The sequence below is a fragment of the Poecilia latipinna genome, unplaced genomic scaffold (assembly GCF_001443285.1).
Source record: "Poecilia latipinna isolate Pla-1442-1.1 unplaced genomic scaffold, P_latipinna-1.0 Scaffold284, whole genome shotgun sequence".
NCBI lineage: Eukaryota > Metazoa > Chordata > Actinopteri > Cyprinodontiformes > Poeciliidae > Poecilia > Poecilia latipinna.
In genome coordinates this window covers 301,863-315,091 of record NW_015112900.1, presented here as the reverse complement: position 1 = coordinate 315,091, position 13,229 = coordinate 301,863, and the positions used below count along the sequence as shown (strand labels likewise).

Genomic DNA, 13,229 nt, shown 5'->3' with positions numbered 1-13,229 from the left:
CCATGGCTCCTCTCTGCTTCATCGTCTCTCTGCTTCCTGTACAACTCAGCAAGCTCGAGCTCTTAAACCATCATCATTCTACTTCCTGTACTTATTTTTTAACTTCTTCATTTGAGCTGTGAAGTTTCACACCCCAGATTGTAGTTTTAAACAGAAACATTTGGTCATCGTTTGCAGTCCTCCTTTTTAAGCCAGAATGATCTGCTGTGTTCAACAATAAACTGCTGGGAATTTACATCACAAACTGACATAGTTCACTTTATCTGCTTTAATCAGCTTTAATCAATATTTTGTGTAGTATTTTTAAATTACTTAAGTGTCTTATTATAACATTTATGGTGTATTTTTGAATAAGCTTGCATGCTGTGTGTTGATTTAAAATGTGATATTTTTATGTTAATGTACACCAAAGCTAAATTTCAACATCAGAAATCCTGCAGTGGGCGGCGCCCCCTTGTTTTCAATATGAATATTTTTGAAACAGAAATAAAACAATGAGCTATTTTACAGCAACCGAGCAAATGTAAAAAAAACAAACTTTTAAATAAAGTAAATAATAACTTCAAAGAATAGAAAACACACCTTAAAAATACTTTAATAAACCTGATGTTAAACCACGCAATGATGTAGAACCTTTAAACTGACAATAGGTGGCAGTAGAGATGCTGTTCTTTTCAACTAAATTCAATTCAAAAATACTTAATTAATCCCAAAGGGAAATTAAATTATTTGCGTTGACAGAACAGAACCAGAAAATCATTTTTAAACTGACAAATAATAGAAGCAGACATTTTATCTGGATAATCACAATCTATTCATTAAACTATTTTTATTATGATTTTCAGAAGTTAATGCGCCATTTATGCATTTATTCTTTGACATGTTTAAAATTTGACTATTTTTAGTCTCCACACGTTACAAATTCGTTTACAAAAAAATTAAAATAACCGGGCAGGTGATGTAACAGAACGAACATTTAATATCAGGGAAAAATAAATATGTATTGAGGAAGAATAACTATAGAAATATATATTTTTTTATTTTGCTTCAGGTTGTTTTGATGCTAAACATTTTGACCTGAGGACAAAAGTCAGTATTTTGCACTTTTGAAGTTTTTTTCTCCGATCTTTTTCTTATACCAAAAGATTAAGTGAAAATGTGCAAACAGAAAAAAATAATCAGCACAGAGGAGCACAGATTTTTAAAGGGGTATGATGTGTTTTCCAGGCATGTGTTGCAGTTTTATAGTGCAATGAGGAAACTGTGTTACTTTTAGTTGTTATAAAAATGCTGTGTGTATCAAAAATATTCTAAATGTGTATTATAAACCAAATGTCTTGCTTGTGTGTATAAACTTGCTGAACAAAGCTAACGCTGATCATTCTGTTACTTCCCACAAACCATTTAGGAAGAATTTATTTTTTAAATAAAAAGGATGTGTCTTTATGAGGTTTTATCCATTTTTCAGAGCAATAAAACATGTAAAAGTAAAAAACTCTAAAACAAACATGTGACATCCTGCACAAAAAGACGACATCTTGGATCAAAGTGGAACAAAAACTGAGTTGAAGAAGTAAAGCTGATGTTGAGCTTGTAGACATGGGCGGAAATCTCGCTTTAAAAGAATAAATTTTTTAAAGCGAGATTAAAAAAATGTGCTCCATCATACAACATGATGATGTAGTACCTTAAATATGACTCTAGGTGGAAGTAAATAAGCTTTTCAATTACTGCTTGACTGAGGCTGATATAATTAATTCATAATGCTCTGCAGAACAAAGTAAAAAAATAAATCCTTTTTAAAAATTACTTACTGATAAAAGAGAATATTTTATCTTGAAAGTGATCAAAAAGTAAGTTGTTCCAACATTTAAGCTGTTTTTTTTATTTTTTAATTATTTAAGTTGTAGCAGTTTATGGTATATTTCAACTTCATTCAGATAAACTGTAATAACCAGGCGGGTCAGTTAACAGTCCAAAGAATTTAAATATCAAATAATAATAATGTTAATGACAACAATTTGACATTGGAAAACAGGATAAAGACATAAAATCTATCATACAAAAATAATAACAAATAAAATTCATACAAACAATAATTCAGCTGAACCATCAAAATGTGATACATTGTTTTACCGTGGATCTTGACTATTTATGGTTCTGTATTTGTAGATTTTTCTGTGGATTGACTCCAAATTGTTCTTATAAAAATTGCCTATTTGCAGATTGTTTTTACAGAACACATATAAAATTGAGCATTTCTAAAAATGCAGCGTGGGAAGCTGAAATACTTTGGCTTAATGCTATAATCCAGGAGCACTGTTCATTTTATTTAATGCTGATTGGCTGTAAACTGAACAGTGGAGGTAAAGAAGACTGACTGGATGTTAGCTGTTCTGGTAGTGGATATAAAAGTATATTTGGAGTTTGAATTACTAAAATAGGCAGTAATAAGAGTTTCTAGAAGAAGTCTGATGTATTTCAGGATGTTTGTGTCCCTAAATCAAACACTGAGAGTCAAATGTAGTAATAATAATTTGTTCCTTTTCACAAAATAGCATATTTAATATTTCAGATATGTTCATATGACTTGCCGGGTTCAGCCTGGTTTGTTTGGCGTCTTGATTGAAGCTTAGAAGCTGCTGGGATCAGTGGAGGGAGTTTTCACTGTGCTGTATGTCACTGCATCTCCTTCATCATCACTTTTAATCTGCAAGAATCAAAAATCATGTTTGGACACCAGAACATGACTTAAACATGTCTCCATAGAAACAGATGGCATGAGGACTGAGTGGACAGTTCACCCTGCTGCTGCTGGGTTTCTTAAAGCTGATGGAGGCGTAGGAAACGTCAGGATCAACCTGGACAACAAAACAACCAATCAGTAACCAGAAAACGTTTTCCAACATTTTACCACCACAAATAAGCTTTGGCACAGCGTCAAGGTAGTTAACTTTTCACTTCTGGTTTTATTTCTAAGATTAAATATTACATACATGTTCAACAATATTTAGTAAATCAGACATTTGCAGAAAGCGTCACCATCAACAAGCTTTTGTTTTCATTCTGCTTGGAAATTTGATTAGTGTTCAGAATTAGGTGAGTTTTTATAACCTGGTTGGTTTACTGGTCTGAGCCCAACTTTTAACCCAAAACCCTATTGGAACTATTCAAGAAGCTTGGTTTGATCAAAATGGCTGAAATGGACAAACAAAGACTTTCTGTAGAGACGTTTTATTCTCACATAGGAAAATATTGAGCCAATCAGCCAAACTGAATAGAGATATGTTTGGAAAGTCAAAGAAGAGGCTTATAGTTGTAAAAACAGTGGACCATTTGTCAAGCACGGTAATGGCAGCATCATGTTTGGGTTTTATTGCTGCCAGTGGTTCTAGTTCACAAAGTGGACCATCAATTCATCTCAAATCAACATGTAACTGTTTGAAACTCACATAACTGGTTTTCCAACAGAACAATGGCTCCAAACACAAATATAAAACCGTCCACATGAGGTTTGATCAGCAGTTTTAGGTTTAGACAGTTTTATAAATGAGCTGATCTGGTGAGAAGATTCAGAAGAGCAAAGCAAACATGATTTTTATGCATTTTGCTTAGTTTCTTATGTCTTATATCTCTACAGTCCAGTCAGAACTCTGTTTCCTCTGTTTCCCAGTTTTGAGACTAAGAAAAAAATTATAAAAACTCACATCATTTGACTTTTGTTGGATTCTGTTCCCTGAAAATACAAAATTAAAAAATAATAAAGAATGAATTAAAAAATAAGACTGGCCAGTAAAACAAAGGTAAAAGGTTTCTTATGTCACCTTTGGTTCTCTTCAGCACAATGAACACAGAAACAGTCACTATAAAGGCCACAGTGACGCATAACCACAGCAAACCTGCAGAGATCAAACCATAAAGTCTTCAGGAGGAAGAAAGTAAATGTCAGAAAAATGAATGTTGATAAAAACATCCGGTGTATTTGTCAAACACCTTTAATACATCATTTATAAAATAAAGTATTAGACAATGAAACTTAACATTTTGGCTGAAATGTGGTTGGAGGGAACAGAAATGATAAGAAAAAGTTTCACAACCTTTTTCTGTGACACCTGTGTTTGTTTCTGGTTTTATGTTGGGTGATGTTTTTATAAATGACACTCCTGATGATACTGCTGGATTTTCTGTCACTGCTGTTGTGCTTTTCACTAAACAAAGGAACATGGGTCATATTTTAACAGTCAATAACTATTTTACTGTAATAAATAGTTAACAGCTGGGAAGGTTTATAGATTTTAAAGTTTCTCACCTGACGGACGAGAGCTGAAGGTGAAAAGCTGAACTTTGTCATCTGCCTTTACTTCACACTTGAAGGAGTTCAAACTTGATGGGTTGACATAATGAGATGATTTGAAGGTGACGGCAGCAGAGCAGGAAGTTGATGATTCTTTTATATCTTGGTTTTCTTTATCCAAACTGACTCCCATATGCAGCCATTTCACTCTGTGTTTACATCTTTCATACTTCGACACAGAGCAGCGTAATGTCAGCCGGTGCTGCTCCTCATGTTCAGTCACTGAGGATGGATAACAGGAGAAAGATGGAGTCAGTTTGGCTGCTTCTGTTTCTGGAGCCATAATGTTTATGCTGCTAATGTGCTGGTGCTGAAAGCTAAAGCCAGAATCTGATGTAAATACTCACAGTTAACAGTAAAAAGATACACCAAGCCATCTGGACCCGAGTGTCTTCCTGATCTCAGCTGTTTGCAGGTGTACTTACCAACATCCTCAGCTGAGACTTTCTTTAGAACCAGAGAACAGTTTGCAGAAACACTCAGTCTGTCTGAGCGGCCATGTTCAATCTTTCCATGTTTGACCAGTGTTACTACCGCTGATTGTCTTGAACGGCTGTAGAGCCAGTTTGTGGTGTTGCAGTTTCTGTGACCATCAGCCACATTTTCACAGGACAAAGTGACGTCATCTCCAGCTCTGACGGTGGAGTAGAGGATCAGATCTCTGCGTCCAGCTCCTGAGAAGAAAACAGGAAATCAGAAATATTGATGTTCAGGTCAGAAGTTTAAATGCAGAATAACAAAGTAAATGTTTTGGTAAAATATGTATCTAACTAAACTCCATGGTTCACTGAGGATGGATAACAGTTTGCACTGAATCTTACCTGCAAATTGCAGCATCAGGATGAAAAATAAAAACATTTTCCTCCATCTGGATTCCTCCTCTGCTCCTCTCTGCTTCATCGTCTCATTTCCTGTTTAGCTCTCTGAGCCGATGCTCTTAAAGCACAATGTCTCTACTTCCTGTCGTTTTTAGACTTCACTTCTTCATTTTGGTTTTACTCTTCTAGTCACAGCTGGTGTTTGAAGGGCTCCTCCTCTCCTCTCCTCTTTTCTTCTACAGTTTATGCAAAACAAAAACAGCTTCAATCAACTGAAACTACAACAGCAGCCAATTTGTTTCAAATCATCAGGCTTTAGGCTCTAAAGGTGAGCCTGAAGTCAGAATCCAAGTTAAGGTCAGACGACACTGACCTCAAAATCCAACATGGCTGCCATGCACTGCTGGAGCCATCAGGACGGCTTTGCAGATGATCACTGAGGTTCCAGTGACATGACAGTTAATAATCATTTCCTTGGACGTTCAATAATCAGACAAAGTAATAAATGAGCAAAAACTAAAAGCTAATGTTTGTCATGTTCTGAAAGAATTTTGAGATTCTTGAAGCAACAAGTGTGAAAAAAACTAAACATGCTTAGGGAGAAGTGGAAATTTAGAATTAAATCATTGTTTACGTGTCACTCATTTAGGAAAAAGGCTAATAAAAAATTTACATGTTTACTTAAAATGTAAATATGAAAATGTTTCTACTTTTGCAACTCAATATTTACTTCCTGAAGAACAGACCACATGAAATGTTTACTGGATATATTTATGTTCTAACAAATATAATTTACAGACAAAAGCAGTTTGAAACCTTACATTGTATTGTTTTCCTTCTCTAACTTAAAAAGATGGATCTACTGCTCCCCCTTGTGGATGTCAGGAGAAACCGTAAGGACTAAAGGTGATTAAATGTAGTTTTACATCATATGCGAAAATCTATGGTTTTATGGTTTTCTTATTATGTATATCTTATGTCTATTAGGTCTATTTCTATTATCTCCTCAAAAGTGCAAAAAGAGAAAACAAATTGTCTTAACGATCTTAATGTTTTCATAGAGGATGTTTGGATCGATGGAGGTAGCAGAAGAGGAAGAAGCTTTCATAGAGCTGAAGGTCACTGTCTCATCTTCATTTTTTATCAGGAATCAAGAGTTGATAAAGCAAAAAAAGAACAATATTAAAAGGATGTCTCACCTACTCTATATTATAGTTATCAATTAATCAGTCAATTTTTATAGAACTGTTTTAATACAGTCACAAGCTACTTGTCTTACAAAAGTTAAAACAAAAGTTGGTTCAAGTACAAGAGACAAAGTTAATGGCAGGAAGCAAAATAAAGGTCCACAACATGCAACCCCACCGACATCCACCAGAGGGAGCCATCTGTCTGCTACTCCTGCCTACTGTCCCGACAGTAAATTGGCTCAGTCTGGAACACTGTTGATTACTTTAAGGTTCCCCAATAACAGATTGCCCCAGTGTTACTATGACAAGTTAAGATCTTCGAAGAAAATAATCCCAAAGAGGTATTTACTGGAATGATGCAGGACTGTCACCATAATGGAGATTATGGGTCAGAAATGTCATAAGGAGTTTAAAGAGTCATGGAAACTGTTTTAAAATACACATCAAAATGTTTCATCTTTTTACAGAAAGATGAAACGAAGGCACTTCTCTATTAATTTCAATATTATTTACAAAAATATGAAAATTTAAAATGTAATATGATCAGCAAGCAGATAATTAAAGAAATAGATTGCCAATGTGTATCCACACAAAACAATCCAGAGAGTAACATCATCAAGTCAATAATCAATGATTAAAAGCAGAAAAGAAAATCTCTAGAAAATGAATTAGGGAAGCAAAAGTAACAACAAATTACAGCAATAAAGAGAATCAAATAATTAAATAAATCTGTAAATGAGTGAGAAGCAAAAACTTAGTTGAACTATTTTAAAAGGAGACAATAAATTACTAAATAGATTTGAAAGAAAGTTGAATGAAAAACAAAAACTTTTCAACTTGTACACAATGTGAGGTCATATTCAATAATCCAACAGACTTTCAATTCCTAAACATTTCTCATTTTTTAATTCTTTAATAAAAGGTCAAAATATATTCTGTGATCTTTGTCCTACAGCGCCCTCTGCTGGACTCAAAGAAGAAACAACAATTATCAAAGTAAAAATTTTAATTTGGGTTAAAAAATATGACCAGAATCATTTGAATTCAATTTGGGATTATGTATAATCTGAATTCTTACTTGTTTGAATCAACCATAACCTTCATCAACAGTAAAGTCACAAAATGTCTCAATGTTTTGGTTTGTTGACGGCAGCGTAGAGTTTACTGGGATCATCTGAGGATGAAGGTTTCACTGTGCTGTAGGTCACTGGGCCATCATCATCTTCACCATCAATGACCTGAGGATTAACAGAAAAGCATAAAATTCATAAATGATGATCAAATGAAATGAGATGCTGCTATAAATAAACAGAAAATGTCTTAATACTCATGTAGAGTGATAGCAGTTAAGTAAAAACATAAGTGAAATCATTTCAGTCTTTTTTCAGAGTTGTGAACATCTTATCAAACAAAACAAATGTAAAAAAATATATTTTATCTTTCATCTGGATTTTTTGGTCGCTGAAACCTCTCAGAGTTCTTACTCTGGTGTTGCTGCTGGTCGTCTTGGTGTAGCTGATGGAGGCGTAGGCGACTCCACCTGCAGGATCCTCCTGTGCAGTGAGGACAGCACACTGAGCGTTAGCTAACATTAGAGATGCTGATTGTACAGAAAACAGAGCTGAGGGTTTAAACTCACCAAGTTGTGACTGGATCCTCCTGCAGCCTGAGATCCTGCAGGGACCAACTCCTGTTCCTGAAATCAAATCAACCAGAAACGATATTTGATTTAGTTAAAACCTTCACATCTGCAATCTGCAGGGTTAAATCTGCTACACTTTAGCTTTTCGTCATGATTTGTGATGAGTAGATGTAGTGAACTCAGGTTGTTGAAAAATGATGAACACACAAATACAATGCAGGCAGCAAAGGTGAGCAGAAGGAAAAAGCTCAGGCAGCACAGGCGACTCGGACACATAAAGGCAACGACATGAAACACAACAGAACAGATGAGGATCCGACAAGGAACAAGAGACACAGGTGGATTTAAATACACAGAGGGCAATCAGAGGAAGTTTTCAAAATGAAGCTATTTTAATAAAATGTAACTATTTTAATCAAATAAAACATTTAGGCATTAAAATAACTAAGTTGCTCAGTTTCTTGCTGTGATCCTATCATCCAATCCAGTATCATATTCTCTGATTTACATCTGAAACAGTTAAAGCTTTTAACTGACAGTTAAGTTTGCAGTTATATAAAAGACATATAAACATTTCTGTCAGGCCAATCTCCAAATTTAAGATTATTTCTTAAAAAAAAGTTTATTTGTGATTTTGTTCGAAACTCACTGTGTTTTTATTCATCCATGTTTTGTTTCCTGAAAAATTAAAAACAAAAATTTAATTTGTTGAGAAAATAAGATTTAATGTTTGATTTATAGATGTAAAGTTTCATCATTAATAAAATCTCACCTTTAGTTTTTCTCCATGCGATTGTTGCAGCAACAGTCACAACCAGCAGAACTGAACCAACAGCTGCAGTGATGATTGTCCTGAAGTCTGCAGAACCAGAAAACAATGAAAGTTAATGTAATAATAACATTCATATTTCAGCTGTAATCTTAATAACAGAAGAGTCCAATGGTTATGATGTTTATCAGAACAGAAGGATGGATGAATCTGAGCAGAGACAGATGCTGGTGACTAGCTGTTCATCCTGACTGACAATGCTAACATGTTAGCTGCCATGAGCTCCACTAAGTCTGGATGTGACATCCCATCCTCCTTTCATCTGTCCTGGAGTTTTGGAATCCATATTTGTTTTTCATCTCTACCTTTATAGTCATTAATGTGATGAAGCACCAATCATTTTTCTCCTTTGCATTTCAACAACTAGTAACTGTTCTTCATTGTTAGCTTTAGACAAAATATGTCCACATTTTAATTCCTCATAAGATATCATTCTTCTGACATATTCATCCTTACCCTTTGATATTGCTGCATTTTATTGGTTATTCATGTTTCATTTAATTTATTTTTGTCCATTTTCACTTTTTTAGATATTGGTTTTCATAAATTTATCAGTTTTCAGATTATTTTCCTCTTTACTTGCTAGTAAAGAGGAAAATAATATGACTTTAACTAGTAGCCTAGTTAAAGTGTTGAAGTTGTTTCTGAAGTTGACAAAGTTGTCATCATTTCAGTTGTTTGAAATGTATCTAAAATAATAATTTTTAAAAATCCCACAACCAAAACTTTTCCCAGTTATTTTCCCCCCAACCTTTTAACCTGTTGAAGGTTAAAATGTTAATCATTTTCTCACCTGGTTTTTCTCTCAGAGGTGAAATCCTGAAGCTAAACTCCTTCATGTCTCCTCGAGTTTTAACTTGACATCTGAATAACTCAGAACGTTTTGATGTGGAAACATGAGGAGAAGTTGTGAAGCTCACAGTGGCTGAACAGGCAGACTGAGGAGGAGTTATGGTTTTGATATTTTCATCATCTTTGTTATCATACAGCCACTTCACTGACTGAGGACATCCAGCAAATGATGATACAGAGCAGATCAGGATGGTTTCATCACTGATCTTCTGTTCAGTCACTGAGGAAGAGGAAGATATTGATACAGTAACAACATTAATGCTGACTTCATCACTTCAGTTGTAGTGATACTGTATCATTGTCTATTGCAGTAAAAATATTTTTAAGTGAAAACATAATGATATAAATACTCACTGTTAATAACAGACAGATCAGCCTCAGATTCTGCTACTTTTTGTCCTGATGATTTAAACTGTCTGCAGACATAAAGACCAACATCCTCCACTGAGATCTTCTTTATAACCAGTGAACAGTCTGATGTAACACTCAGTCTGTCTGATTTAGTTCTGGAATCTTTATGAATATTCCCATGTTCATACAGTGGTTCTGCTTTATTACTTTGACCAGTGAATATCCAGGTAGTTTTATTACAAGTTTCCATCTGGTTTCTAAAACATTCAGCAGGCAGAGAGACTTCATCTCCATCTCTGACAACAAAGTAAGATATTTGTTCAGCTGCTGAGGAGATGAGAGAAAGAAAATCAGGAATTTCCAGCTTTTGTAGCTGATGTCACAATAATTAAAGCAATTAATGTTAATCTTGGGAAGATTTAGTCAAAACTCATATTTTCTTGTGCATTTTCATAAAAAGGTGATCCGAGACAATCAATAAATATACTGTAACTGTATTCTTACCTGTAAAGATTAGCATTAAAAAGAAAAACATTATAATCCATCTGAGTTCGGCCATCGTGTGTCTCTTGTTCTCTTGTTCTTGTGTGACTGACTGGTAGAGATGCAGCATCTACTTCCTCTGAACCGCATGATGTCACTTCCTCAAACTGACGGACGGTTCAACTATTTTTTTTAGCTTAGCTAGTTTAGACATCCTGTTGTCAGTCTGAGACCACAGGATAAAGGACATTAAACCTGAACAGGTCAAAAGGTCAAAGGGTTACTAAAATATAATATTTATAATTAACATCTTATCTGTTTAAAACAGGAAAATAATTGACCAGTAAATGTTGAGAGAAAACAGCAGCAGAATGAGATTAATAGTTTCTGACAGTGAGGCGCTAAATACAGAAAGATGATGAATGTGTGAAAGTTACAGTTGGATATGTGTGAATGCCTCACCTCTCACCTCCTCGGTTACTTTCAGGTGTGTAGCTGATCTCAGACCCTTTATCTGTCCACGGTTCCACTGAACGGTTTATTTCTGAGAGCTAAGAGGAAACTTTCTGTGAAAATGTGGATAAAGATATCAGAAGGTTTTGACTGGTAAAGATGAGCAGATGACAGATGAGAGCATCAGAGTCATTATATATAGTTTCATATTAATATGTTGCATCTTAAATAAGAAAGAGCTGACTGTAACTATAAAGTTGTAAAAATGGGTAAAACTAGTGAATCCGTAGTTTAGATACTATCTAACCAATAACCAGCCACTCAAACCGTAAGGAGGTTTATGGCCCAGTCTTCATATCTGACAGACATAACTGTGACTGAACCTGCTGCAGGCAGAGAGACCAGCTGGGGGTCTGCAGCAGATCAGAGAAGGAAGAATGAAGTCACACATTTAACATGTTCATGTGAAATACTGTGATTACTGCAGTCAGTCCTGCTAAGGATAAATACAAATACCTTTTATATATATTATTGTTCCAGTAATATAATCTCACATTGGAAATTTTTATCCATTTGAATATTTTATCTTTATTTTGAATACAAATCCCACGTTGAGATTTTATTTTCACAAATTCTGTTCGGTTAAAAGTCGACTGTCGTCATTCACATCATCTCCTCTGCTGGGAATTTGACTTTACTGAATGACATGGACCAGTTTTGTTTCATTGTAGTTTTAAAATTTGGGTTTATTTCAAAAAGGTTTTAAACAAAACATACAAATATGTGTAGGACATAATCAGAAAAAAGCTTCTGTCTGTTTCCCTGCCAAAGTGAAATAAAAAGAAAAATGTTCAGAAGATCTCGGCTCTTCCAGTAAAGCTTTACTTTCTGGTCTTCCTGATTTTACTGAAATGATTTAAAGCTTTCATGAAGCTGATATTTTGGTTTTTGTTATTCTTCAAATCTATCAGAAGCAGAAGAATCAAAGTTCATCAGCAGCCATGACATTTTCATAGTTCACTGAATCATCCTCTTCATCACTGCATACCTGTAAAAAAAGCAAAAATAATTTATGAGTCTAACTCCAGAAATTTTCCATTTGACTGTTTAGACTCTATTCTGATGTCCTGAAAGATCAGAATAATAATCAGAAACCATAACTGACTTAAAAATGCTTTTCAACCAAATTGACATTAATATAAAGGAACTGAACTTCTCTTGTCTTGAACACATTTCACCTCTGATCCAAAAGGCTTGTAATGTTTTAATATCAGTCACCCAGATGACCTTAACTGCCTTATTAGCTGTCATGATCCGTGTTTCTGTGTGTTTATTTTTGAGATTTTCTGTGTTCAGTCCCGTTTCCTGTAAGTCACTGTCCAGTCCTCCGCATTGATTGTTTCCCAGGTGTGTCTCATCCCCTTGATTACCCCGTGTGTATTTAAACCCACCTGCTGTCCTTGTCTCTTGTCGGATCCTTGTCGTATGTCGCCTGTTTCTTTGTGCTGTTCCCTGTTGTTTACCTGGATTATCACCATTAAACTCTTCATCTTCACCTTCAACCTGGGTCCGCCTGCGTCCACATCCTCACCTCAACACACCACATTATGACAGAAGGATCCGACCACACTACGGTGAGGAGCTGTGCCAGTATCATGGACGCCAGGGCTAACCCTTGGTGGGGTACACGGTTGGCGCTGTGCCCACCAGGGGTCGGACCCCGCCGCTATTGTTGCCCTGACCCCCGGAGGTTCCGGCCCCTGGGCACCGACGTCACCGTCGACCTGAGCCGCCGGAGGTCCTGGCCCCTGGGCGCCTCCAGAGCTTCCTGCGTCTGCTGCATGTGAGCAGCCGTCCGCTCCAGAGTTTTCGAACTTCCCGAATTTCCTGTGGCTCCGCCCCCCGAGTTTGCTGACACTCCTCCCGAGTTTCCTGTGGTCCGCCCCCTGAGTTTGCGGACGCTCTGCCAGAGCCTCCTAGTGCTCCGCCAGAGACTCCAGCCGGCCTTCCCGCCGGCCCACCAGACCTGCCTCCTTGTCTGTGCTTCCTGCACCAGCGTCGCCGCCCTCAGCGGCCCAAGCTCCGCCTCCTGTGCCGTGGACGGCCCCGGACTGTTTTCCTGTGTTTAAGTTCCTGTGTGGATTTAGTTTTGTTTTCTGGACTCTGGCCCTCCTGCCTCCACCCACTTCTTAAGTTGTAAACCCTGAGTACATAATGTTCAAATAAAATTTATATGCCTTTTGTAAATACATTTTCT

The 13,229-nt window shown here is 36.1% G+C and overlaps 2 protein-coding genes and 2 long non-coding RNA genes across 4 annotated transcripts; all 4 read right to left on the bottom strand.

Moving 5' to 3' along the window:
* Nucleotides 1–1,964: 1,964 nt before the first annotated feature.
* LOC106948363 (uncharacterized) lies at nucleotides 1,965–3,901 on the bottom strand. The gene is made up of 4 exons (XR_001425152.1): nucleotides 3,825–3,901; nucleotides 3,708–3,736; nucleotides 2,805–2,861; nucleotides 1,965–2,710 (listed from the first exon to the last, which is right to left on the bottom strand). It is a non-coding gene; the product is annotated as an uncharacterized LOC106948363 (long non-coding RNA).
* A 7-nt stretch (nucleotides 3,902–3,908) lies between these two features.
* LOC106948357 (uncharacterized) lies at nucleotides 3,909–5,191 on the bottom strand. Its single transcript, XM_015033972.1, has 5 exons — nucleotides 5,176–5,191; nucleotides 4,702–5,028; nucleotides 4,310–4,576; nucleotides 4,098–4,208; nucleotides 3,909–3,922 (listed from the first exon to the last, which is right to left on the bottom strand). Exons 1-5 carry the CDS (start codon nucleotides 5,189–5,191, stop codon nucleotides 3,909–3,911), a joined length of 735 nt encoding a protein of 244 aa, XP_014889458.1.
* Nucleotides 5,192–7,230: 2,039 nt separating this feature from the next.
* Nucleotides 7,231–8,081, bottom strand: LOC106948368 (uncharacterized). The gene is made up of 3 exons (XR_001425155.1): nucleotides 8,002–8,081; nucleotides 7,847–7,915; nucleotides 7,231–7,600 (listed from the first exon to the last, which is right to left on the bottom strand). It is a non-coding gene; the product is annotated as an uncharacterized LOC106948368 (long non-coding RNA).
* Nucleotides 8,082–8,626: 545 nt separating this feature from the next.
* On the bottom strand, nucleotides 8,627–10,338 carry LOC106948356 (uncharacterized). The gene is made up of 4 exons (XM_015033971.1): nucleotides 10,040–10,338; nucleotides 9,627–9,905; nucleotides 8,777–8,863; nucleotides 8,627–8,682 (listed from the first exon to the last, which is right to left on the bottom strand). The coding sequence occupies exons 1-4, from the start codon at nucleotides 10,284–10,286 to the stop codon at nucleotides 8,627–8,629; spliced, it is 669 nt and encodes a 222-aa protein (XP_014889457.1). The 5' UTR covers nucleotides 10,287–10,338.
* Nucleotides 10,339–13,229: the final 2,891 nt, after the last annotated feature.

Coding starts and splice junctions, on each gene's coding strand:
- LOC106948357 (XM_015033972.1), bottom strand. Junction 4,577..4,701: donor GTATCTTTTTACTGTTAACT/GTGAGTATTTAC, acceptor ATCCATCCTCAG/TGACTGAACATGAGGAGCAG. Junction 4,209..4,309: donor CTTCAGCTCTCGTCCGTCAG/GTGAGAAACTTT, acceptor TCCTTTGTTTAG/TGAAAAGCACAACAGCAGTG.
- LOC106948356 (XM_015033971.1), bottom strand. CDS start 10,286: ATGGAAACTTGTAATAAAACTACCTGGATATTCACTGGTCAAAGTAAT. Junction 9,906..10,039: donor TGATCTGTCTGTTATTAACA/GTGAGTATTTAT, acceptor CCTCTTCCTCAG/TGACTGAACAGAAGATCAGT. Junction 8,683..8,776: donor CGCATGGAGAAAAACTAAAG/GTGAGATTTTAT, acceptor TTAATTTTTCAG/GAAACAAAACATGGATGAAT.